This window comes from Oncorhynchus masou, chromosome 31 (genome assembly GCF_036934945.1).
Source record: "Oncorhynchus masou masou isolate Uvic2021 chromosome 31, UVic_Omas_1.1, whole genome shotgun sequence".
NCBI classification, from domain to species: Eukaryota; Metazoa; Chordata; class Actinopteri; order Salmoniformes; family Salmonidae; genus Oncorhynchus; species Oncorhynchus masou.
Genome location: NC_088242.1, coordinates 69198609 through 69225634, shown reverse-complemented (window position 1 = coordinate 69225634; position 27026 = coordinate 69198609). Strand labels below are relative to the sequence as shown.

General features: G+C 44.9%; 1 protein-coding gene across 1 annotated transcript in view; it reads left to right on the top strand.

Moving 5' to 3' along the window:
• LOC135524998 (protein piccolo-like) overlaps positions 1-27026 on the top strand; it is a 115296-nt gene that overhangs the window by 58289 nt on the left and 29981 nt on the right. Inside the window, 9 exon segments of the mRNA XM_064952792.1 lie at positions 109-910; positions 1080-1901; positions 1968-2105; positions 2140-2204; positions 2245-2297; positions 4444-4512; positions 10592-10683; positions 14836-14911; positions 16277-16402. Of these exon segments, the coding sequence (XP_064808864.1) occupies positions 109-910; positions 1080-1901; positions 1968-2105; positions 2140-2204; positions 2245-2297; positions 4444-4512; positions 10592-10683; positions 14836-14911; positions 16277-16402 (2243 nt within the window).

Sequence of the window (27026 nt, the reverse complement as noted above, 5' to 3'; positions counted from 1 at the left end):
AACATGCTTTAGATGAGTAGAACACATTGGTGTGTATGAAGTGATTCCACATTTTTAGCACTTGGAAAGCACTTGTATAAATCCAATCCCATCTTCTCCTTCTAACAGGTATCTGGAGATGGGCATTAACCGTCGTAAGGATGCCCTGCTGCAGGAGAGGGAGAAGAGGGAGAGGGCCTACCTGCAGGGTGTGGCTGAGGAGAGAGACTACATGTCGGACAGTGAGGTCAGCAACATCAGGGAGACCAGAGGGAACAGCCACGGCCTGGAGAGACCCAGGACAGCTCCACAGTCAGAGTTCGACCAGTTCATTCCCCCTGAAACTGAGGCTGACTCCCAGTACTCCACTCTTACCAGTCCCTACTCCCACTACACCCAGTATGTCCCCCAGACCCAGGCCATCAGCCACTACCCCCAGCAGACCCTGTACCAGCAGCAGGCCCTCTACCAACAGCACCCCTACCAGAGCCAGACAGTCTACTCCTCTGTGCCAAGCCTGTCCTACCCCCAGGCCTCCCACTCCCACCAGCAGGCCCAGTCCTCAGGCTACCAGTCCAAGAACACCACCAACTACGAGGTGATCCGGAACCAGCCCATGATCATCGTACCCTCCTCCAGCGAGGGGGGGTATGGGGTGGGGAAGTACGGTAGCCTGGAACTAAGGATGGGCCTGGAGGAGAGGAGCATGGCCTCCAGCCCCATGTCTAGTATATCTGCTGAGTCTTTCTACGCTGACATCGACCACCACAATGCCAGGAACTATGTTCTGATAGAGGACATAGAGCAGCTGACTAAAGGCTCTACAGCGCTGGGCTCTGCAGGGCTGGGGTCAGGGTTCAGTCTGCCTGATAAGGACCTGTCTAAGGCTGACAGGCTGCTCCGGGCCGCCGAGGCCAGGCGCACTGCAGAGGTAACTGATATGTAAATAGTAGATGTTCTTCTGTGGAATGGGGATGTTGTTACATATTGTATGTCAGTGTGTTTTACTCAGGTTTTTTTGCTGGTATTTTGCTATACCGCATTTGTCTGTTCACTTGGGTGTTGTGATGATGATAAATTATTGTATTGTCATTGTTTAGGTTGCGGAGTTCCTTGGTAACTCGCGTCTGCACAGCTACGGTAAAGGAGAGGAGGACTCTATGGAGGAGCCTTATGAGCTGAAGCTCCTGAAGCAACAGATAAAGCAGGAGTTTAGACGAGGGACGGAGGGTCTGGAGCACCTCTCAGGCCTGGGCATGCCCCAGTACCTCCCCACTGACCCCAGCTACAGACACTTCCCTAAGGCTGACAAGTACAGCATCAGCCGGCTGACCTTGGAGAAACAAGCTGCCAAGCAGCTCCCTGCCGCAGTGCTCTACCAGAAACAGATCAAGAACCAGAAGAAGGCAACCCTGATGGACCCCAAGACAACCAAGTTCTCTTCCATCCAGGAGAGCAGAGACCTGGAGCCAGACTACAGCAGCTTCCTGGGCTCTGGAGCCTCGTCTGTCACCAACCTGTCCACGCGAGCCAGACTGCTCCAGGATGAGATCACCTTTGGCCTGAGGAAGAACCTGTCTGAGCAGCAGAAGTACCTGGACTCTTCCCTGGGATCTAACCTGGCTGGCTCTCTGGGCCAGAACCTGGGCCAGTCCCTTGGCCTGGGGGGACCCACCATGAGGACTACCCTACAGGACGACACCACCTACCCCAGCGGCACGCGCTCTCGCCCCTCCTCCCGCCCCAACTCCCGTCCCACTTCCGTCTATGGCCTGGATCTGTCCATCAAACGGGACCTTTCCAGCTCCTCTCTCAGGCTGAAGATTGAGGGAGAAGCATTGGACGCAGCGTTCGGCACGGGGGCGGCCAGGACCAAGCCCACCAGCCTGCCTATAAGCCAGAGCCGCGGGCGCATCCCCATCGTGGCTCAGAACTCAGAGGAGGAGAGCCCTCTGAGTCCTGTGGGAGAGCGGGCATCCCCATCTCAGCTGACTCAGAACTCAGAGGAGGAGAGCCCTCTGAGTCCTGTGGGAGAGCCCATGGGCATGGCCAGAGCCTCAGCCGGCCCTCTACCACCTATCTCAGCTGACTCTGCCTGAGAGACCAGGACATTTGGCTCTCCTGAGGCTGACAGCATCCTGACTCTCTGCCACTCCTGAGGCTGTCACGGAGGTCCAGCAGCACATGTTTAGGGAGGAGTCCAGGGCTACACTGGGACATACTGTGTTTATGGGAGAAGGTAAATGGCTCCTGAGGCTGTCACAGAGACATAGCCTTCATCATGGACGACCTGGGAGGAGCCATGTCTGACAGCGAAGGTAAATGGCTCCTGAGGCTGTCACAGCATCCTGACTCTCTGGACATGCTGCTACCGCATGCTCCTGACTGTGTTTATGTCTGCCTGAGAAGGTAAATGGCTCCTGAGGCTGTCACAGCATCCTGACTCTCTGGACATGCTGCTACCGCATGCTCCTGACTGTGTTTATGTCTGCCTGAGAAGGTAAATGGCTCCTGAGGCTGTCACAGCATCCTGACTCTCTGGACATGCTGCTACCGCATGCTCCTGACTGTGTTTATGTCTGCCTGAGAAGGCTCCTGATCACCTATTATTTCTCATATTTTGTGGCTTTTGTCACGTAACTGTGTTTGTGTTTTGTTCTGGTTTCTGTTTTGTTTGATGTCTGCATGCAACACTATTTATTTTCTTCACTGATACATAATACTGTTGATGTTATGTATGAGACAGCATGTCTGTGTTGTTAACTCCATCTATGATGTTATTAGCATGTTCCAGTTTTCTTCTCTTCTTTTACACGTTGGTTTTCTGCTTTCATCACTGACCAAATGTGTATAATGGGATACAGGGCTTCTTTAAACCATACAGAACAGTGAAATATCAATAGTGGATAATAGGTGATCATAAATAACACACACTTTAAGTGCCTCTGCTTACTGCTTTTGAAGAGAAAGAAAAGAGAGTGATAATAAATTTGAATGAGCGGGAGACTCACACTGCATATCTAACAGTATGTCACTGCCATCTGGGTGCTGTCTATAGCCTATAGGCACCTTCATCTTCACCACTCCTTCCCTCTCCTCCTTTTTCTTCACCTTTCCCCTCTTCTTCTCCATACATAAAATGTTATCTGACTCTTGCAGGAAGTATTTCAGGCCTTTAGATAGACATACATTATATTTACTTTTCCAAGCACCCTTGGAACTATTGTGGAGCTTGGCCCCCTGGTAGCAGCCAGTTTAAAGGCCTGATGGTCACACTATGTGTGGGTCTGGGTCTACTTACTGTAATTGTTCAGACGATGCAGACAGCCATTTATATAGAGCACTTGCCTCCCTCACTTCGTCTCCTGGCCAGCAATACACACATTTACTATTACAGCAGTAATAATACAGAGAGCATTATACTCACATTCATATTGCAATGCAATGACATTTTTTCACTAAGGATTATGGAGTTGTAGATTATTTGTTTGTGTTTGAGTTTTAGATTTGAACCCATGTTGATAGTAGACATACAGTATAGTTCATGATACTCACACCACACATAGTTATTTATAGCATATTCATCCCTGTCCATCTTGGGTATTTTGGATTTTGTATTCATGCATGTTGCTCTGAGATTAATGTGTTTGAGTTTCCATTTCAATAAAGCTTTAAAGCATCTTTTGCATGACGTTGGTTGCTATGAATGTTGGTTTCTAGGGGATTGTAAATGTGCATGCTCTCTTCTGATTGGCAGCATATGAATGCGTTCTCTCCCCATCTCCTCCTGGGGAGTAAGTGTGAAATTACAGCTGTCCTTGCTTCTATCTTAAAGGGATACTTTGGGATTTTGACAATGAAGCCCTTTAACAACTTCCCTAGTCTCAGCATCCAGTATGAAGTTAGATGTTGTTTCGCAAGCCAATGCTAACTAGCGTTAGCACAATGACTGGAGACATGCTAGCAGTTACCATAGACGTCCAGTCATTGCGCTAACGCTAGTTAGCAACTTCCTTAAATCGGCATGAAAATACATAAAAATGGTATCCACGAGTTCATCTGACTCTGAGGTAGTAGATAAAGGGCCTCATTGCCAAAATCCTGAAGTATCCATTTTAGTGTTTACTAACCAGGACAACACTCCTAAATATGTCCCTATGCTTCTGTTCCTATGTTTCTATCGGCCCGGCATAGTGTAGTCAGTTTCAGAATGACCATAATTTAATTTACATATTTAAAAAAAATTAATTAAAAAAAATCATTAACAAGCAGAAACACAAACCAATAAACATTCATATGCAAGTGGATTCATTTTAGATAGCATAGATAGCATAGACATGAATATAGTACCATTTTAAATGTACTTCAAAACTGACTCCAATGACCGACTGGTGAGTAGTTGATCAGCAGCAGACATAAATATGACCCCACATAAATAAGAGTGTCTATCTGCCTTGGTTCCAGCCCTAACTGACTCCATGCTGACTCTGAACAGAGATGATCCCAGAATCTTTCATGAGAGTATCAGACACGGTAGAGTATTCTAGTTTAGAATGCTGCCTGCCCTCCACTAATACAGCAGCACCATGTTAAAGGGACACTCCGCAATATGATACCCAGCCATGCGTTAAGGAAAGGCGCCAATTGGCAAGGGCAAATACGTCGCCACACTGTGATGTCATATAGCTGAGTTTACCTTTAATATTTAGACTGCTTTAGTCCCCATGTGTCTTGACAGTATCTAACGCGATGATATATTAGTAAATACCCATGCATTTGTGATAGATCATTTTACAATTATTCACAATTGCTCTATTATGACATACATCTTTCATGCACTTCGCTTCAGAAATGCAAACTCCCTGATGGACTATAACGTTATAAGATGTATTTATTTGCTTACAAAGCATGTGCTGACTTAGATTTTGTCCAGTGCATGTGATATAAAGTGTAAGAGGATGGAGACATAGCCCACTGAAAAAGTCTTAGATTCATTGACGTTGTGTTGTAGCCGTTTCTAAACATTTAACTTTACACCCCAGCCGGAGGCCCCAACTGGAACATAGAAGGTGAGAGCTGCAGCGTGAACGGTCTAGTCCAGACCACATCCCAACCCCATGTAGCTTAGATAATGTCTGCCTCCACCCCACAACACCCCACGCCCCATGGTGCTCAATGACCAGATGTAGATGGTATCATACACACAAACATATCAAACCCATTTCTGGAATGTCCCATATTTGGATGGTACTTTACATATATCAAACTCATCATGGAATGACCCATATGTCGATGGCAATGTACTGTAAACGTATCATATTGCAGTGGTTAAGCAATCCATATCTGGAATGACCCACATTTAAATGGGTCTGTACTTACACGACATAATCAAAAGTATGTGGACACCTACTCGTTGAAAATCTAACCCAGAATCATGGACATTAATATGGACTTGGTCCCCCCTTTCCAGCTACAACACCCTCCACTCTTCTGGGAAGAGTTTCCACTAGATGGAACATTGCTGCGAGGACTTGCTTCCATTCAGCCACAAAAGCATTAGTGAGGTCGTGCACTGATCAAATTGTATTTGTCACATGCGCCAAATAGAACATGTAGACCTTACAGTGAAATGTGTACTTACAAGCCCTTAACCAACAATGCAGTTCAAGAAATAGAGTTAAGAAAATATCTACTAAATAAACAAAAGTTTTAAAAAATAATAATAATTACATAACAATAGCAAGGCTATATACAGGGGGTACCGGTACCGAGTCGAGGTAATTAGTCAAGTGACTATGCATAGATAATAAACAGGGAGTGGTGGGTGGGAGTGTAAAAACAAAGGGGGGTGTCAATGTAAACAGTCTGGGAGGCTATTTGAATAATTGTTCAGCAGTCTAATGGATTGGGGGTAGAAGCTGTTAAGGAGTCTTTTGGTCCTAGACTTGGTGCTCCTGTACCTCTTGTCATGCGGTAGCAGAGAGAACAGTCTATGACTTGGGTGACTGGAGTCTTTGACATTTCTTGGGCCTTCCTCTGACAGCACCTAGTATATAGGTCCTGGATGTCATGAAGCTTGGCCCCAGTGATGTACTGGGCTGTACGCACTACCCTCTGTAGCACCTTACCGTCAGATGCTGAGCAGTTGCCCTACCAAGTGGTGATGCAACCTGACAGGATGCACTCGATGGTGCAGATGTTGAACGTTTTGAGGATCTGGGGACTCATGACAAATCTTTTCAGTCACCTGAGAGGAAAAAGGTGTTGTCATGCCCTCTTCACAACTGTCTTGGTGTGTTTGGACCATGATAGTTCATTGGTGAAGTGGACACCAAGGAACATGAAATTCTCGAACCGCTCCTGTTCGGCCCTCATTTTCCTATAATCTAAGATCAGCTCATTTGTCTTGCTCACATTGCCCTCACCAGTCCAAGTTTTGTTGTCCTGACACCACACTGCCAGGTCTCTGACCTCCCTATAGGCTGTCTCATCAATGTTGGTGATGTCTGTTACCACTGTCGTCAGCAAACTTAATGATGGTGTTGGAGTCGTGCTTGGCCACGCTGTCATGGGGTGAACAGGGAGTACAGGAGGAGACTAAGCACGCACCCCTGAGGGGCCCCAGTGTTGTGGATCAGTGTGGCAGATGTGTTGTTGCCTACCCTTACCACCTGGGGGCGGCCCATCAGGAAGTCCAGGATCCAGTTGCAGAGGGAGGTGTTAAGTCCCAAGGTCCTTAGCTTAGTGATGAACTTTGTGGATACTATGGTGTTGAACACTGAGCTGTAGTCAATGAACAGCATTCTCACATTTTGTATTTTTTTATTTAACCTTTATTTTAACTAGGCAAGTCAGTTAAGAACAAATTCTTATTTTCAATGACGGCCTACCCTGGCCAAACCCTAACCCAAATGATTCTGTGCGATTGAGATTGTGTTATCTGTGGATCTGTTGGGGTGCTTCATGGCTACCAATGTGAGTGCTACGGGGTGGTAATTATTTAGGCGGGTTACCTTTGCTTTCTTGGGCACAGGGATTATGGTGGTCTGTTTGAAACCTATAGGTGTTACAGACTTGGTCAGGGAGAGGTTGAAAATGTCAGTGAAAACGCTTGCCAGTTCATCTGTTTGAGTACAGTTCCTGGTAATCCGTCTGACCCCGCGGCTTTGTGAATGTTGACCTGTTTAAAGGCCTTACTCACATTGGCTATGGAGAGTGTGATCACACAGTCGTCCGGAACAGGTGGTGCTCTCATGCATGCTTCAGTGTTGCTTGCCTCAAAGCTAGCATAAAAGTAGTTTAGCTCATCTGGTAGGCTTGCGTCACTGGGCAGCTTACGGCTGAGTTTCCCTTTTTAGTCCATGACCGTTTTCAAGCCCTGCCACATCTGACGAGCGTAGTAGAATTCAATCTTAGTCCTGTATTGATGCTTTGCCTGTTTGATGGTTCATCTGAAGTCATAGCGGGATTTCTTATAAGCGTTTAGATTAGTGTCCCGCTCTTGCAGCTCTAGCCTTTAGCTCGGTATGGATTCTGGTTGGGATATGTATGTACGGTCACTGTGGGGATGACGTCGTTGATGCACTTATTGATGAAGCCAGTGACTGAGGTGGTATACTCCTCAATACCATTGGACATATTCAAGTCTGTGCTTGCAAAATAGTCCTGCAGCGTAGCATCCTTGTCATCTGAACACTTCCGTATTGAGCGAGTCACTGGTACTTCCTGCTTTAGTTTTTGCTTGTAAGCAGGAATAAGGAGGATAGAATTATGGTCAGATTTGTTCAATGGAGGGCGAGGGAGAGCTTTGTATACGTCTCTGTGTGTGGAGTAAAGGTGGTCTAGAGATTTTTTTCTCCTCTGGTTGCACATGTGACATGCTGTTAGAAATTAGGTCAAATGGATTTAAGTTTGCCTGCATTAAAGTCCCCGGCCACTTGGAGCGCCGCTTCTGTCTGAACATTTTCTTGTTTGCTTATGACCTTATACAGCTCGTTGAGTGCGGTCTTAGTGCCAGAATCGGTTTGTGGAGGTAAATAGACGGCTGCGAATAATATAGATGAGAACTCTCTTGGTAGATAGTGTGGTCTACAGCTTATCATAAGGTATTCTACCTCAGGTGAGCAATACCTCAAGGCTTCTAGACATTAGACACGCAACAGCAGTTATTGACAATTAGACACACACCCCCACCCCTCGTGCTACCAGACATATCTCCTCTGTCCTGCAGATGCATGGAGAAGCCAGCCAGCACAATATTATCCATGTCGTCATTTAGCCACATCTCGGTGAAACATAAGGTATTACAGTTTTTAATGTCCCGTTGGCAGGATAGTCTTAATCATAGATCGTCCAGTTTGTTGTCTAATGATTGCACATTGGCCAATAATGCGGAGGGTTGTGGTGGTTTACCTACTCGGCTAATTATTTTAAGGCACCCCGCTCTCCCCTCCCTTTTTCTCCATATTTTCTTCATTGCGGATGACGGCCTATTTGGGCCTTGTCTCGACAAAGCATTATATTCTTCTCGTCAGACTCATTAAATAAAAAATCTTTGTCCAGTTCGAGGTGAGTAATAGTTGTTTTGATGTCTAGAAGCAATTTTTGTTCAAAAGAGACGGTAACAGCAACATCATCTGTCATATGTTACAAACAATGAGAAAAGAAAATAGCAATTAGGCGATTATGCCTGGCTTGCACTCGCATTCCAATTCATCCCAAATGTGTTCGATGGGGTTGAAGTCGGGGCTCAGGCCAAAGGTCAATTTCTTCCACACCAATCTCGACAAACCATTTATGTATGGACCTCGCTTTATGCACGGGTGCATTGTCATACTGAAACAGGAAAGGATCTTCCCCCAGCTGTTGCCACAAAGTTCACAGAATTGTCTGGAAAATGATTGTATGCTATAGCGTTAAGATCTATCTTTGTTGGAACTAAGGGGCCTAGCCCGAACAATGAAAAACAGCCCCAGACCATTATTCCTTCTCCACCAAACTTTAAAGTTGGCACTATGCATTGGGGCAGGTAGCGTTCTCCTGGCATCTGCTAAACCCAGATGTGTCTATTGGAATGCCAGATGGTGAAACATGATTCATCACTCCAGAAAATGCATTTCCACTGCTCCAGAGTCCAACAACAGTGAGGTTTACACCACTCGAGGAGACGGTTGGCATTGCGCATGGTGATCTTAGGCTTGTGTGTGGCTGCTTGGCCATGGAAACCCATTTCATGAAGCTCCCGATGAACAGTTTGTGTGCTGACATTGCTTCCAATGGCAGTTTAGAACTCGGTCAGTGTGTGTTGCAACTGCAGACAGACTAGTTTTACACGCTACGCGCTTCAGCACTCATTCTGTGAGCTTGAGTGGACTATGACTTCACGGCTGAGCTGTTGTTGCTCCTAGACGTTTCCACTTAACAATATCAGCACTTAAAGTTGACTGGGGCAGCTTTAGCAGAGGAGAAATTTGAGGAACTGACTTATTAGAAAGGTGGCATCCTATGACGGTGCCACATTGAAAGTCACTGAGCTATTCAGTAAGGCCATTCTACTGCCAATGTTTGTCTTTGGCGATTGCATGGCTGTGTGTTCGAAACAGCCAAATCCACTAATTTGAAGGGTGTCCATATACTTTTGTATATATAGTGTATATCAATGCCATTTCTGGAATTCATGTTCATGCACTATTGCAAGGTCACTCAGATATGGCTCACATTTGCATTACATACATGTGTTACCACAACAGTGGTATGTCTGAATACTAGGTAAGTATGTGTCGAGGGTTTCTCACACAATTATAGATGTAACACTGATCATGCTGTTGGACACCATGTACTACCTCACTGTCTCAGGGCAAAGGGAACTGTACTGTGACTGTCGAAGACACTCCTCCACTTCCACCTAAAATCTGTCTACTGTGTCCTTGACCCACTGTGGAGATGTTTCACTCTCTCTATGCATGACCTGTTAATCTGCACACACACACACACACACACACACACACACACACACACACACACACACACACACACACACACACACACACGCAAACACATACAAACAAACACACACACACACCGGGGACCTCTGCATGCCAATGTGCGCATGACATACCTAGTTCAAATACATCCATCCCCATCCAGTCTCTTAAATGTTCACCGATCTGATAGTACTGGGGATGGGACAGTAGCTGGTTATCTACCATGCTGCCTTCACCTCTCCAGACAGCTCTGATCACTGATCACTTACGAGCAGTAAACATGGAGCAAAGGATGTGTTTATAAAGTATTGTAAGGGGGTGCTACTTATACCCAATTTCACATTGCCATCTTGCTCCCACCCCAAGACACCTGCGTAGATCTGATCATCCACATTACATAGACTCCGCCAAGGCTTCCAGAGAGTGATTTGGAGTTATTAAAATATTGCAAATACCTTTAGATCTACAATAAGTGCATATATGGTCCGTGGCTGGAGGCTAGTGGTTTATTTGGAGTTGGGCATCCATCCTGCTTATATTGTTTTTGACAATTGAGTATCCCCTCTTTGTCTGTGTCCCTGTCCCCTCCACTCTTGTGTCCCCCTACCCCCATCTCTGTCCCTGTGTAGCGTACCACCTGAGGAGGGAGGACACTGACTGGTTTGATAAGCCTGCAGAGAGACAACATCAGAAAAATGGACAGCCTCTGGACAGGAGACAGGTGAGAGGAGCTGGATAGGATAAGTCTAAATTAGTGAACTATATTTAATAAATAAACTGCTATATACATCTTCCCCCTCATTAAATATACATTGATAGTGCCTGTTTTGTTCATGTTGTCTTTAGCAGAGTTGTACTGAAACTGTAACCAGTGCCTGCAACCTGGTTCAGGTTATCAGTCAAACTACCAGGTTAGTTACAAACAGCACAGAAATGAAATCATCAACATGTATTGATTTGACTAATGTTGCAGAAATGTGCTTTAAAGCAGTATCCAAATCCTTAAGATGTAGTGATCACAATATAATAGCCATATCTAGGAAAACCAAAGTTCCAAAGACTGGGCCTAATATAGTGTATAAAAAGTCATACAATAAGTTGTATAGGGATTTTTATGTTGATTATGTAAAGAATATTTGCTGCTCTGTGGTGCAACCCAAGAATTGTACAGCCCCCTTTACTGGCTCAAATGTGATGACCGCCTTAATTTGGTCTTATGTATCAAAATTTGAAATGGTGTTTTTTAGATTGGTTAAAAGAAGAGATACAGAGCTACACAATGGTATATCATACACTGTATTTGAGGAACAATGCTAAAGTAATTCTGCTTTGAAAGTTGATCAACTTTTGAGAAAATGGCCCTTGAATGTTTTGGTACACCTACTGGAGAGCTTTTCATTGTCTACACCCATTCAGAATTGTTCACCCTCTTTTAAGCCAGCCCCACCCATCTCTTTAAGGATTCACATGTGAGGTCATGTGCTAAACAGTGAGTAGTGTAGTAAAGATTTAGACAAAAAGTTATAGCCAACAATAAGTAAAAATACCAGGTAAACAGAAACTGTCCAAATAAAAATAATGTATAAATATTCGATGACGCTTACCCAGACACACTTTTCTAAATTGATGGGTCATGTAAAAGAAATGCTATAACCCCCAGCCACATCTTGATAAGTGGATGGGTCTCTCCAGAAGTTGTAAACGGTACAGCGAAGTGGTTACTTGCAAAGTAGCAATATCAAAAATAGTTAGTAATATAAATATAAAGAAAAAAAGAACAAGTGTCAATGCCAGTAGAGAAAGAACAAAACAATATACATTATGTTCAAGAACAATATCAATAAGGATATCAGTGAAAGATGAGGTAGGTATATGCCATCAATCAGGGGTAATGTGGCTGAACAGCAGGATAAAAAAAGTAGCATCAACATATGTGTTAGGAGAGAGTCATGTGACAAAAGGCACTGAAGATAGTGCTGATGGCTGGGATCTCGCCCCCAGTGATTAATTGGTCCGTCCGAACCACGCATTAACAAGGGAATCTATATTCAGGTAGCCTGTTTCTGTTCTGCCCTTAACTTTGGTGCAGGGCATGTGATGTCCATACCCTCTTCCTTGCAAAACTCCCTGATCTTTTAAAAAATATAAGTTTGTCTAGCTGTGTCCAGTCCAGGTGCTGCTGGTACAGGCAGACATCTATGGGAGGAAAGATGTCAGCTTTGCGCAGCAGCTAAAACCTGGTCCCGACTGAGTCCGAACGCTCCTTGGCGACAAAAGCACCAGACTCCAGAGCATCGAAGCTGTAAAACAGGAAAAAACTAAAAACTTGAGAAGACATTACAACCTTGCATAACATCAATTCACCCCTCAAGTTTAGATAAGAAAAATAACCTCAATAATCTTGTGTCAAGTCACTCTGGTTGAGAGCAGTAGCAACACATTTGCAGTTCTCCATGGCTAACATTATATATTTTGAAAAAACTGCATTAGAAAGGATTATCTACACATAATGAGCAGCTAATTTTATAGACAGAAGATGCTACAGGGCAGACCACTCCAAAACGCATCTCTCGGCATGTCCAGCCCATTCATTATTTCAGTCGATCATGGCTAGCAGAAAGGTTCCTGTCTTTTTCTGTGGCTAAACCAACTAGGCTCATAATTTAACAATGTATTTCTTATTTACAGATGGCATACAAGTTTTTTTTATAAAGGAACATGAAAGTTCAAATGTTCCAGAAGGCATTTCTGCCAAATAACAGATTTTAATAAAAAAAATAAAAAACCGTTGAAATGCCTCTCCTGTGAAGTCGTGACTTGCGACATACGCCTTGTTTCCTGAAACTGGTCACAAACAGCCGACCAATCAGCCTGTTACCAAACCTTGGTAAACGTTTTGAAAAGAATTGTGTTTGACCAGATACAATGTTGTTTTACAGTAAATTAATTGACAACAGACTTTCAGCACGCTTACAGGGAAGGGCATTCAACAACCACAGCACTTACACAAATGACTGATGATTGGCTGAGAGAAAATTATGCTAAAGATATTGTGGGGGCTGTTTTGTTAGACTTCAGTGTGGCTTTTGACATTATTGTTCATATTCTGCTGTTGGAATAATGTATGTGTTATGGCTTTACACCCCCTGCAATATTGTGGATAAAGAGTTACCTGTCTAACAGAACACAGATGAGGTTCTTTAATGGAAGTCCCTCCAACATAATCCAGGTAGAATCAGGAATTGCCCAGGGCAGCTGTTTAGGCCCATTACTTTTTTCAATTTTTACTAACGACATGCCACTGGCTTTGAGTCATTATTTCAGTAATCATGGCTAGCGGAAAGGTTCCTGGCTTTTTCTGTGGCTAAACCAACTAGGGTCGTAATTTAACAATGTATTTCATACTTACAGATGGCATACAAGTTTGTTATTATTGTGGAAATTTGAATAAAATTGTGTTTGACCAGGTATAATGTAATTTTACAGTAAATGAATTGACAACAGACTTTCAGCATGCTTATAGGGAAGGACATTCAACATCCACAGCACTTACACAAATGACTGATGATTGGCTGAGAGAATATGATGCTAAAAATATTGTGCGGGCTGTTTTGTTAGACTTCAGTGTGGCTTTTGACATTATTGTTCATATTCTGCTATTAGAAAAAATGTATGTGTTATGGCTTCACACCCCCTGCTATATTGTGGATAAACAGTTACCTGTCTAACAGAACACAGATGGGGTTCTTTAATGGAAACCTCTCCAACATAATCCAGGTAGAATCAATGCCACTCGCTTTGAGTAAAACCAGTGTGTCCATGTGTGTCTCAATGCTATACATGTCAGCTATTACAGCGACTGAAATGACTGCAACACTTAACAAAGAGTTGCAGTTAGTTTCAGAATGGATGGCAAGGAATAAGTTAGTCCGAAATAATTAAAAAAACGAAAAGCATTGTATTTGGGACAAATCATCCACTAAACTATTGAATAATAAGTTGAAGTGATTAAACTGCTTGGAGTAACCCTGGATTGTGAACTGTCATGGTCAAAACATACTGATATAACAGTGGCTAAGATGGGGAGAACTCTGTCCATAATAAAGTGCTGCTCTCCCTTCTTAACAAGGCAGGTCCTTTTTAAGAAGGCAGGCCCTAGTTTTGTTGCACCTACTGTTCAGTTATGTGGTCAGGTGCCACATAGAGGGACAATTGGCTCTGAACAGGGCAACACAGCTGGCCCTTAAAAGTACACGGGGTATGTATGTCAATGATGTGCATGTCCATCCCTCCTGGCTCAAAGTGGAGGAGAGATTGACTTCATCACTACTTGTTTTTGTAAGAAGTGTTGATAAACTGAATGTACTGAGCTGTTTGTTTAAACTACTAGCACACAGCTCAGACACTTATGCATAACGCACAAGACATGCCACCAGAGATCTCTTCATAATCTCCAAGTCCAGAACAGACTATGGGAGGCGCAAAGTACTACATAGAGCCATGACTACATGGAACTCTATTCCACATCAGGTAACTGAATCAAGTAGAATCAGATTTAAAAAACAAGTAAAAATACACCTTATGGAACAACAGGGGCTGTGAAGAGACAAACACACAGGTACAGACACACACCCGCACACAAGCACTAGCATACACACTCTACACACACATACATTGTAATATTGTTGTACAGTGGAATTATACATGTTGTATTGTGGACATAAAGCAGTGTAATAATGTTATTTGATGTACCATTTTATCTTTTGCTTCACATGTAATGTAAGTGCCTTAATGTGTTTGGACCCCAGGAAGAGTAGCTGCTGCCTTGGCATTTTGTTTTACAAACACTCCATGCACTGTGTGCCTCCCCCAGATTAAGCTGATTCCCTATGTGTTCCCTCACACCCGGCTCAAACTACAGAGGGACCCCAAGGACACCAGTGTCTCAGGTAGAGCAGAACACAGTAAACATTCTCTAATATGTAGATATCTGCTCATTAATGATAATAATAGGATCATCTCATGGATTTCCAATATAGCTATTGATATATTGTTATACTGTATATTGTCCGTTGATATACACTACCTTTCAAAGGTTTGGGTGCCACTTAGAAATGCCATTGACTTTGAAAGAAAAGCACATTTTCTGTCCATTAAAATAACATCAAATTTATCAGATATACAGCGTAGACATTGTTAATGTTGTAAATGACTATTGTAGCTGGAGACGGCTGATTTTTAATGAAATATCTACATAGTGATACAGAGGCCCATTATCAGCAACCATCACTCCTATGTTCCAATGGCACGTTGTGTTAGCTAATCCAAGTTTATTCGTTTAAAAGGCTAATTGATTGTTAGAAAACCCTTTTGCAATTATGTTAGCACAGCTGAAAACTGTTGTCTGATTAAAGAAGCAATAAATCTGAGTACTTTCTTCTGAAACTCGTCAGTCTATTCTTGTTCTGAGGAATGAAGGCTATTCCATGCGAGAAATTGCCAAGAAACTGAAGATCTCGTACAATGCTGTGTACTACTCCCTTCACAGAACAGTGCAAACTGGCTCTAACCAGATTTGAAAGAGGAGTGGGAGGCCCAGTGAACAACTGAACAAGAGGACAAGTACATTAGAGTGTCTAGTTTGAGAAACAGACACCTTACAAGTCCTCAACTGGCAGCTTCATTAAATAGTACCCACAAAACACCAGTCTCAACGTCAACAGTGAAGAGGCGACTCCGGGATGCTGGCCTTCTTGGCAGAGTTGCAAAGAAAAAGCGTTGTACCAGATCTTCAGTTTCTTGGCAATTTCTCACATGGTATAGCCTTCATTTCTCAGAACAAGAATAGACTGACGAGTTTCAGAAGAAAGGTCTTTGTATCTGGTTATTTTGAGCCTGTAATCAAACCCACAAATGCTGATGCTCCAGATACTCAACTAGTCTAAAGAAGGCCAGCAGTACTGCTTCTTTAATCAGCACAACAGTTTTGAGTTGTGCTAACATAATTGCAAAAGTATTTTTTGATGATCAATTAGCCTTTTTAAATGATAAACTTGGATTAGCTAACACAACATGCCATTGGAACACAGGAGTGATGGTTGCTGATAATGGGCCTCTGTACACCTATGTAGATATTCCATTAAATATCTGCTGTTTCCAGCTACAATATTAATTTACACCTTTAACAAAGTTTACACTGTACTTCTGATCAATTTGATGTTATTTTAATAGACAAAAAAATTGCTTTTCTTTCAAAAACAAGGACATTTCTAAGTGACCCCAAACTTTTGAACGGTTGTGTGCGTTCCCTGCAGGGAATGGCCTGGGGATCCGTGTGGTGGGAGGAAAGGAGATTCCTGGTTGTCATGGTGAGATAGGAGCCTACATCGCTAAGGTTACACCCGGAGGAGTGGCCGAACAGACAGGGAAAGTGGTGGAAGGTAAGTGTTTGTGAACATGTACTTGTGTAAGGTATAAATGGAGCAAAGGGAAGGAGGAGAGAACAGGAGATTAGTCATCTCTGTTCATACAGGGACAGTCTGATTTAAGGTTGAGAAAATACTGTGGGCTATAGCCGATGGAATCCTCATTATAGTGGGATTTTAATCTGTGTGGAAAGTAAATGAAAGTGACATTTGGAAAAAAAACAATGATTAACAATCTTATACAGCAGTATCATAACTCATAAGCTCATGTTGTACGCATTTCAATTTGTCTGAGATAAGCTGGATGAGGTATATTGATTATTTCACATGTGCTCTCGACGAGATAGACTTCTCAATGTCAGATTTCAGCAGATTAGCTACTGGTTTAAGCAGAAATCTATTATTTTATTAATCATTTCAGGCCACTGTCAGCTCACTGTGAATATCTTTGCCAAGCTCTCTGTGCACCATAGAGAGATAAGAGGGTGTTTGTGTGTGTACAGTATGTTTGTGTTTGCGTGTGCGTCTGTCATGTCTCATTCTCTGAGACATTAGATAGCCAGAGAAAAAGCTCTGTCTCTTTGCACTGCCACAAAGACTAGCCATTATGCTGTATTTAGCACACACACAGTCATTCACACTCTCTCCCTGTATCTCTCTCTCTCCCTCTCTCTCTCTCTCCCTCTCTCTCTCTTTTTCTGTCCCTCTCTCTCTGTCTCTATTTCTCTCTCTGACAAACCTACATGTTCACACGCACACTGACACACACACCAAATCAAATTGCATTTGCCACATGCTTCGTTAACAACAAGTGTAGACTAACAGTGAACTGCTTACTTACGGCCCTTCCCAACAATGTAGCGAGAAAGAAAATACAAAAATAATACAATGCGCAGGGGTACTAGGTAATTGAGGTAGCTACACTATGTACATATAACTTGGAGTAAAGTGAATGATAATCAACAGAAGCAGCAGCATATGTGATGAGTCAAAAAAGGGTCAATGCAGATAGTCCAGGAAGCTATTTTGTTAACTATTTAACTAACCATTTAGCATTCTTATGACTTCGGGGTAGAAGCTGTTCAGAGTCCTGTACACACACACACACGCAGACACACACTGAAACACACGCACACACACACACACACACACACACACACACACACAGTATTTAGCCCCCCCCCCCTCGTTCTGCTTCCATTCATTATATTACTGTAAAACCCTCCTTTCTGAAGCACATAGATTAGTACAGGCTACGGGCAGAATATAACAAAGTAGAAGAGACTTCAGAACACACCACTGTATTTACCAGACCTCCTGAACAATGTGTAGGACAGTAGCTTTCTACTACTGATATATTTCAGGGACTTACTGTCACATGTAGGATGTGTCTCTGCATCCAGCCCTCCTGGGTTAAACCTGAAGGAAAGCCTGGTTCTTTATAGTTCTATAGCGTAATCCACTGCAGTTAGGGATGTTTCTGACGATGAGATAGTGTTCATCTACTCCCTCTTGCTGTCATACTCACTTCAGACGCTGTGACGTCACACCCTGGCGGTGACACTTGCGACATGGAACAGCCTGGACTTTTCTGAGAGAGGAGTTTGAAGGACAAATAGACACACACACTTTCTCGCTCTGCATATGCCATCTCCCTAAAATCCCCTACAGTTTATAATAGTATTGAGCTTATACAGATTGTGAAAATGATTATGTAGCTAGAGTAAGTATCTCAGTGTATCCTAATTTTGACAGAATTTTTAGTTGTTTGTGTTTCTCTAACATATACAGTACCAGTCAAAAGTTTGGACACACCTACTCATTCTTTATTTTCTTTACTTTTACTATTTTCTACATTGTAGAATTATAGTGAATTATGAAATAACACATATGGAATCATGTAGGAACCAAAAACGTGTTAAACAAATCAAAATATATTTTAGATTTAAGATTCTTCAAAGTAGCCACCCTTTGCCTTGATGACAGCTTTGCACACTCTTTGCATTCTCTCAACCAGCTTCATGAGGTGGAATGCATTTCAATTAACAGGTGTGCCTTGTTAAAAGTTCATTTGTGGAATGTCGTTCCTTCTTAATACGTTTGAGCCAATCAGTTGTGCTGTGACAAGGTAGGTGTCGTACACAGAAGACAGCCCTATTTGGTAAAAGACCAAGTCCATATTATGGCAAGAACAGCTCAAATAGGCAAAGAGAAATGACAGTCCATCATTACTTTAAGACATGAAGGTCAGTCAATGTGGAACATTTCAAGAACTTTGAAAGTTTCTTCAAGTGCAGTCGCAAAAACCATCAAGCGCTATGATGAAACTGTCTTTCATGAGGACTGCCACAGGAAAGGAAGACCCAGAGTTACCTCTGCTGCAGAGGATAAGTTCTTGCAGCCCAAATAAATGCTTCACGGAGTTTAAGTAACAGACACATCTCATTATCAACTATTCAGAGGAGACTGTGTGAGACTGTGTGAATCAGGCAGAATTCATGGTTGAGTTGCTGCAAAGAAACGACTACTAAAGGACACCAATAAGAAGAAGAGACTTGCTTGAGCCAAGAAACACGAGCAATGGATATTAGTCCTGTGGAAATCTGTCTGATGAGTCCAAACTTGAGATTTTCGGTTCCAACCGCAGTGTCTTTGTGAGACACTGAGTAGGTGAACGGATGATCTTCGCATGTATGGAGGAGGTGTGATGGTGTGGGGTTGTTTTGCTGGTGACACTGTCAAGATTTATTTAGAATTCAGGTCTCACTTAACCAGCATGGCTACCACAGCGGTATGCCATCCCATCTTGTTTGCGCTTAGTGGGACTATTATTTGTTTTTCAACAGGACAATGATCCAACACATCTCCATGCTGTGTAAGGGCTATTTGACCAAGAAGGAGAGTGATGGAATGCTACATCAGATGACCTGGCCTCCACAATCACCTGACCTCAACCCAATTGAGATGGTTTGGGATGAGTTGGACCACAGACTGAAAGGAAAAGCAGCCAACAAGTGCTCAGCATATGTGGAAACTCCTTCAGGACTGTTCGAAAAGCATTCCTCATGACGCTGGTTGATGGTACGCCAAGAGACTGTTAAAACCTCTTCGGGCTAGGGGGCAGTATTTTCACGTCCGGATGGAAAGCGTGCCCAAAGTAAACTGCCTGCTACTCAGGCTCAGAAGCTAGGGTATGCATATTATGAGTAGATTTGGATAGAAAACTCTGAAGTTTCTAAAACGGTTTGAATGATGTCTGTGAGTATAACAAAGCCCGAGGACAAACTATCCAGGAAAAAAAAACACATTTTGAGGTCACTATCTTTCAATGGGTTTTCTATAGGGATCTAGATTTCTAAGGCACTTGCTTGCAGTTCCTATCACTTCCACTGGATGTCAACAGTCTTTAGAAATTGGTTGATGTTTTTCCTTTATTTTCAAAAAAATACCTATAGTTTTATTAGGAAAGTTGTTTAAAATATTTGGACAAAGATTACAGGTAATTTATGAGATATTTTGTGTCAGGACCCGGTTTCGAACCTGGGTCTCCGGAGTGAGAAACAGTCACTTAACCAACTGAGCCACGAATAGACAGCAGAACCCAGAAGATGAGGCAGACACAGCAGTACTTAAGACGGTGTATTTAATAAAGAAAAAATCCTAAAATAAAAAATGGCAAATCCAAAAGGTGGAAGGTAAAACACAAAAAGACCTAAAAAGAAACTCACCAAAACTAAACAAAAACAAAAAACAGAATACCACAAGAACGTTACCCGGAATCGACAAGAGCACACAGAACACTAGGGCAGGGTGCTAACATACAAACACAGAGCACAGAACTGAGGGAAACAAAGGGTTTAAATACAATCAGGGGAAAACGAGACACAGGTGCAAACAATAATGGGGATCAAGGGAAAAACACAGGGACAAAAAGCACAATGGGGACATCTACTGATAAACAACTGGAACAACCCTGGCCAAATCCTGACAGAATCCCCCTAGGAACGGCTCCTGACGTTCCTACCAGCTCTCAGGGTGGAGGACCCTGAACTGACGAATGAGGTCAGGGTCCAGGATGTCTTTGGCAGGAACCCAGGAGCGCTCCTCAGGACCGTAGCCTTCCCAGTCCACCAGATACTGCCAGGACCGCTGCACCCGGCGGGAATCCAGTATCCGGTGGACGGTATAGATGGCCTCCAATGACACGAGGCGGAGGGGAGGTCTGTCTGCCGGGACAAGGGAGAAAAAACAACAGGTTTTAATAAAGACACATGAAATGTGGGATTAATCTTAAGGGATCTGGGTAAGTGTAGGCGATAAGAAACTGGGTTAACTCTCCTGGCAACCTTGAAGGGACCGATGTATTTTTGGGACAGCTTGCGAGACTCCACCCGTAGAGGTAAGTCTCTTGTGGAGAGCCAGACTCTCTGGCCGGGGCGCAGGGTAGGCCCGGGACGGCGACGTCTGTTGGCTTGTTGTTGATACCTCTGTGAGGAACGCATCAGATTAAGACGGGTCTTCCTCCACATAAGCCGACAGCGTCTGACGAACCTCAAGGCTGAAGGCACTCTGACTTCTGCCTCCTGGTCCGGGAACAATGGAGGAGCATAGCCAAACTGACACTCGTGCGGGGACATACCAGTGGAGGAGGAGCGCAAGGTGTTGTGCGCGTATTCGGCCCAAACAATAAAGGATGACCATGTGGACGGGTTGTCACGAGTCATACATCGGAGGGTGGTTTCCAGCTCTTGATTCATCCTCTCTGTTTGGCCGTTGGACTCCGGATGGTACCCTGAAGATAGACTGGCAGAAGCCCCCATGAGTTGGCAGAAGGCCTTCCAAAACCTTGAGGCGAACTGGGGACCTCTGTCAGAAACCACATCTTGAGGAATGCCGAAGACTCGGAACACATGATTAATTACCAACTCAGCCGTTTCCTTGGCAGAAGGTAACTTAGTCAGAGGGACGAACCTGGCCGCCTTTGAAAACCTGTCGATTATGACTAGGATAGTAGTATTGCCATGGGATGGAGGAAGTCCAGTAATAAAGTCCAATGAGATATGGGACCAGGGTCTGTGGGGAACAGGTAAAGGGTGAAGGAGTCCTTGAGGGCGGAGGTGAGAAGATTTGCCCTGGCAGCACACGGGGCAGGCATTGACAAAGTGGCAACGCTTCTCTTATGGTAGGCCACCAGAACTTACGCTGGATGAACTCCAAGGTGCGACCTACGCCCGGATGACAGGTGAGGCGAGAGGAGTGCCCCCACAGAAGGACCTGAGTCCTCACTGCCTTGGGGACAAACAACCGATTGGCAGGGCCTCCTTTAGGGTCCGGTTCGCTAGCTTGAGCACGTCTCACGGTATCCTCAACTTGCCACGAGATCGGAGCCACAATCTTAGCAGCAGGAAGGACAGGCATGTCCGTGTCATCTCGAATGGCAGGAGCGTAGACTCGGGACAGGGCATTCGGTTTGAGATTCTTCGACCCGGGTCGATAGGTGAGGATAAACTGGAATCGATTGAAGAAAAGAGACCATCTAGCTTGTCTAGAGTTCAATCGCTTCGCCTGCTGGATATACTCCAGATTTTTGTGGTCCGTAAGCACTTGAAACGGGTGAGAAGCCCCCCTCGAGCCAGTGTCTCCATTCCTTCAATGCCATCTTAACCGCTAGGAGTTCACGATCCCCACATCGTAGTTCCTCTCAGTCGGGGTAAGCCGGTGTGAGAAGAAAGCGCACGGATGAAGCTTCTTGTCTTCACCCCTCTGAGACAGGACAGCTCCAACACCAACCTCTGATGCGTCTACCTCCACCACAAATGGTTCATCCGTAGTCGGTAGTATCAGGATGGGAGCAGAGAGGATGCGCTGCTTGAGTCCTTGGAAGGCCGTCTCAGCTTCTCTTCCCCAAAAAAACCTTGCATTGCCACCTTTGGTTAAAGCTGAGAGAGGAGCTGCCACCAAACTGAAGTTCTTGATGAACTTGCGGTAAAAGTTTGTGAAGCCCAGGAAACGCTGAACATCCTTAACGGATTTGGGGGTGGGCCAATCCGCTACCGCCCCTACCTTCCTAGGGTCCATTTGGATTCGACCGGGTTCCACTACAAATCCCAGGAATTGTACTCGGATGAATGGAATTCACATTTTTCCGGCTTAACGTACAGATGGCTGTCCAGGAGGCGTTTGAGTACTTGTCTGACATGCTTAGTGTGTTCTTGAAGGGAGCTCGAAAAGATGAGGATGTCATCCAAGTAAACGAACACAAATATGTTAAGCATATCCCTAAGCACATCGTTTATGAGCGCTTGGAACACCGCTGGGGCGTTGGTCAGGCCGAAGGGCATCACCAAGTATTCATAGTGACCAGTAGGCGTGTTGAAAGCGGTCTTCCACTCGTCACCAGGTCTGATCCGCACAAGATGGTATGCGTTCCGCAGGTCAAGCTTAGTGAAAACAACTGCTTCCTGGAGCAGCTCGAAGGCTGTGGCCATAAGGGGTAGCGGGTAACGGTTACGGACGGTTATGTCATTGAGTCCCCGGTAGTCGATGCAAGGACGTAACCCACCGTCTTTCTTGGCCACAAAGAAAAACCCTGCTCCCGCCGGGGAGGTGGATGGACGCATGAGGCCTGCTTCCAGAGAATCCTTGATGTAGGTATCCATAGCAGCTCGTTCGGGTGGAGATAGGGAAAAGATCCGACCCCTGGGGGCAAGTGCCCGGAAACAGGTCGATGGGGCAATCGTAAGATCTATGGGGTGGTAGCATGGTGGCCCTCTGTTTGCTAAACACCAGTTTGAGGTCATGGTAACACTCGGGAACTCGGGTCAGGTCGATGGATTCTAAAGACTCGGGAGTAGAACTCGGGGAATTCTGGAAAATACAAGTAGCTTGGCACGTAGGACCCCACTGCTTGATAGTGCCCACAGACCAGTCGATGTGAGGGTTATGGCTGTGAAGCCAGGGGTATCCAAGGACGAGAGGGAACTGGAACAGGAGATCAAATGAAAGTTCATCAATTCCTGGTGTTGTGAAACTGAAAGTCTCAAGGAGGTAGTGACATGAGTGACAAGTCCAGATCCCAAAGGGCTTCCATCCAATGTAGTAACCCTCATGGGGTCACTTAGAGGTTCAGAGGGAACGCCATTCTCCTTCGCCCAGACACCATCCATGAAGTTACCTGCGGCTCCAGAGTCTACCAAGGCTTGAAGGTGAAGCTTGTGGTTGTCCCAGGAAAGGGTGACTGGAATGAGCAGACGGGAGTTGGACGGATGGGAGGAGGTTATGTTTCCCGGACTTACAGTTCCCCCGGTCTGTACGGGACAGAGCGTTTCCCTGGAGCCCGGGACACGTGGAACGGAAATGGCCCGGTTTGCCGCAATATAGACAGCGTCGCTCCCTCATCCGGCGGTCTCTCTCAGCCTGGGAGATGCGTCCAATCTGCATGGGTTCCGGTGGAGCCAGTGATGATAAAGGTGGGGACTCGGAGCTGGGACTGATAGGGGCTAGAGGTCTACGGTTGAGTTCTCTCTCTCAGACGCTGGTCAATGCGTGAGGCCAACTTGATCAGGGACTCGAGATTGTCCGGTGGTTCCCGAGTGGCCAGTTCATCTTGGATAGTGTCGGAAAGGCCTTTCAGAAAGCACACCGTGAGCGCCTCGTTGTTCCAGCCACTCGCTGCTGCCACCGTGCGGAACTGGATGGCATAGTCCGTCACGCTGCGCCAACCTTGATGGAGAGTCAGGAGCTGTTTGGCTGAGTCAGAACCACTGCTTGGGCCTTGAAACACTCGTTTGAATTCCTCAGCAAAGGCAGAGTAGCTGGCACAGCAGGAACTATGGGCATCCCACACAGCAGTAGCCCAGGCCAGGGCTTTTTCCGACAGCAGGGTGATGATATGCGATCTTAGACCGGTCGGTGGGAAACGACGAGGGTTGCAGCTCAAAGGAGAGAGAACATTGAGTGAGAAACCCTTTACAAGCACTTGGATCACCTGAGAACCGTTGGGGAGGTGGAAGACGAGGTTCAGCCAGGGGGTTAACTGCCATGGGTACGTGAACTTGAGGTACTGGGACGGGAACTGTTGCCGGGGTAAGTCGATCAGATATTTGCTTAATGGAAGTCAGCATCTCCGACAGAAGATGAGAATGTCTAGCCATTAAGGCCTCTTGCTGAACCAGGGCGGCTTCGTGGCGTTGGACAGTCTCCTGGTGGTGGGACAGCGTGGCAAAAAGGTCCTGGGAACTGGCTGCCTCTGGGTTCATTTTTGGCTCTGTGTTTCTGTCAGGACCCGGTTTCGAACCTGGGTCTCCAGAGTGAGAAACAGTCACTTAACCAACTAAGCCACGAATAGACAGCAGAACCCAGAAGATGAGGCAGACACAGCAGTACTTAAGACGGTGTATTTAATAAAGAAAAAATCCTAAAATAAAAAATGGCAAATCCAAAAGGTGGAAGGTAAAACACAAAAAGACCTAAAAAGAAACTCACCAAAACTAAACAAAAACAAAAAACAGAATACCACAAGAACGTTACCCGGAATCGACAAGAGCACACAGAACACTAGGGCAGGGTGCTAACATACAAACACAGAGCACAGAACTGAGGGAAACAAAGGGTTTAAATACAATCAGGGGAAAACGAGACACAGGTGCAAACAATAATGGGGATCAAGGGAAAAACACAGGGACAAAAAGCACAATGGGGACATCTACTGACAAACAACTGGAACAACCCTGGCCAAATCCTGACAATTTTGTAGTCATGTTGCGTGAGTTGGAACTCGCGACGGAATAACGACGGAATTAATCGAACAAAAGGACCATTTGTGATGTTTATGGGACATATTGGAGTGCCAACAGAAGAAGCTCAAAGGTAAGGCTTGAATTATATCTTTATTTCTGAGTTTCGTGTCGAAATATGATTGTCTGTGTTTGTTTGATGGGGTGCTATCCTCAGATAATAGCATGGTTTGTTTTCGCCGTTAAAGCCTATTTGAAATCTGACAAGTTGGCTGGATTAACAACAAGTGCAGCTTTAATTTGGTGTATTGCATGTGTGATTTCATGAAAGTTGAATATTTATAGTAATTTAATTTGCATTTGGCGCTCTGTCATTTCATCGGATGTTGTCGAGGGGTTCCGCTAGCGGAACGTCTAGCCGTAACAGGTTTTAAGACTGTTTTGCTATCACAGACTGGAACATGTTCCGTGATTCTTCCGATGGCATTGAGGAGTACACTACATCAGTCATTGGCTTTATCAATAAGTGCATTGAGGACGTCGTCCCCACAGTGACTGTACCTACATACCCCAAACAGGTCAACATACACAAGGCTGCGGGGCCAGACGGATTACCAAGATGTGTGCTCCGGCATGTGCTGACCAACTGGCAGCACATGCCAGTTGGTTGTCACTGACATTTTCAACATTTCCCTGATTGAGTCTGTAATACCAACATGTTTCAAGCAGACCACCATAGTCCCTGTGCCCAAGAACACAAAAGCAACCTTCCTAAATGACTACAGAGAGCAGGTTGAGTGGAGCAGGTTGAGAGCTTCAAGTTCTTTGGTGTCCACATCACCAACAAACTACAATGGTCCAAACACACCAAGACAATTGTGAAGAGGGCACGACAAAGCCTATTCCACCTCTGGAAACTAAAAAGATTTGGCATGGGTCCTGGGATCCTCAAAAGGTTCTACAGCTGCAACATCAAGAGCATCCTGACTGGTTGCATCACTGCATGGTACGGCAATTGCTCGCCCTCCGACCACAAGGCACTACAGAGGGTAGTGCGTACGGCCCAGTACATCACTGGGGCTAAGCTGCCTGCCATGCAAGACCTCTACACCAGGCGGTGTCAGAGGAAGGCCCTAAACATGGTCAAATACCCCAGCCACCCCAGTCATAGAGTGTTCTCTCTACTACCACATGGCAAGTGGTACCGGAGTGCCTAGTCTAGGACAAAAGGCTTCTCAATAGTTTTTACCCCCAAGCCATAAGACTCCTGAACAGGTAATCAATTGGCTACCCGGACTATTTGCATTGTGTGCCTCCCCCAACCCCTCTTTTACGCTGCTGCTACTCTCTGTTCATCATATATGCATAGTCACTTTAACCATATATGCATAGTCACTTTTACATATGTACATACTACCTCAATTGGCCCGACCAACCAGTGCTCCAGCACATTGGCTAACCAGCTTATCAACATTGTGTTCCACCACCCACCACCCACCAACCCCTCTTTTACGCTACTGCTACTCTCTGTTCATCATATATTCATAGTCACTTTAACCACATGTACATGTACATACTACCTCAATCAGCCTGACTAACCGGTGTGTGTATGTAGCCTCGCTACTGTTATAGCCTTGCTTCTGTATATAGCCTCCCTACTGTTATGGCTTTGCTTCTGTATACAGCCTCCCTACTGTTATAGCCTCCCTACTGTTATGGCCTTGCTTCTGTATATAGCCTCCCTACTGTTATGGCCTTGCTTCTGTATATAGCCTCCCTACTGTTATGGCCTTGCTTCTGTATATAGCCTCCCTACTGTTACAGCCTCCCTACTGCTATAGCCTCCCTACTGTTATGGCCTTGCTTCTGTATATAGCCTCCCTACTGTTATGGCCTTTTTTCTG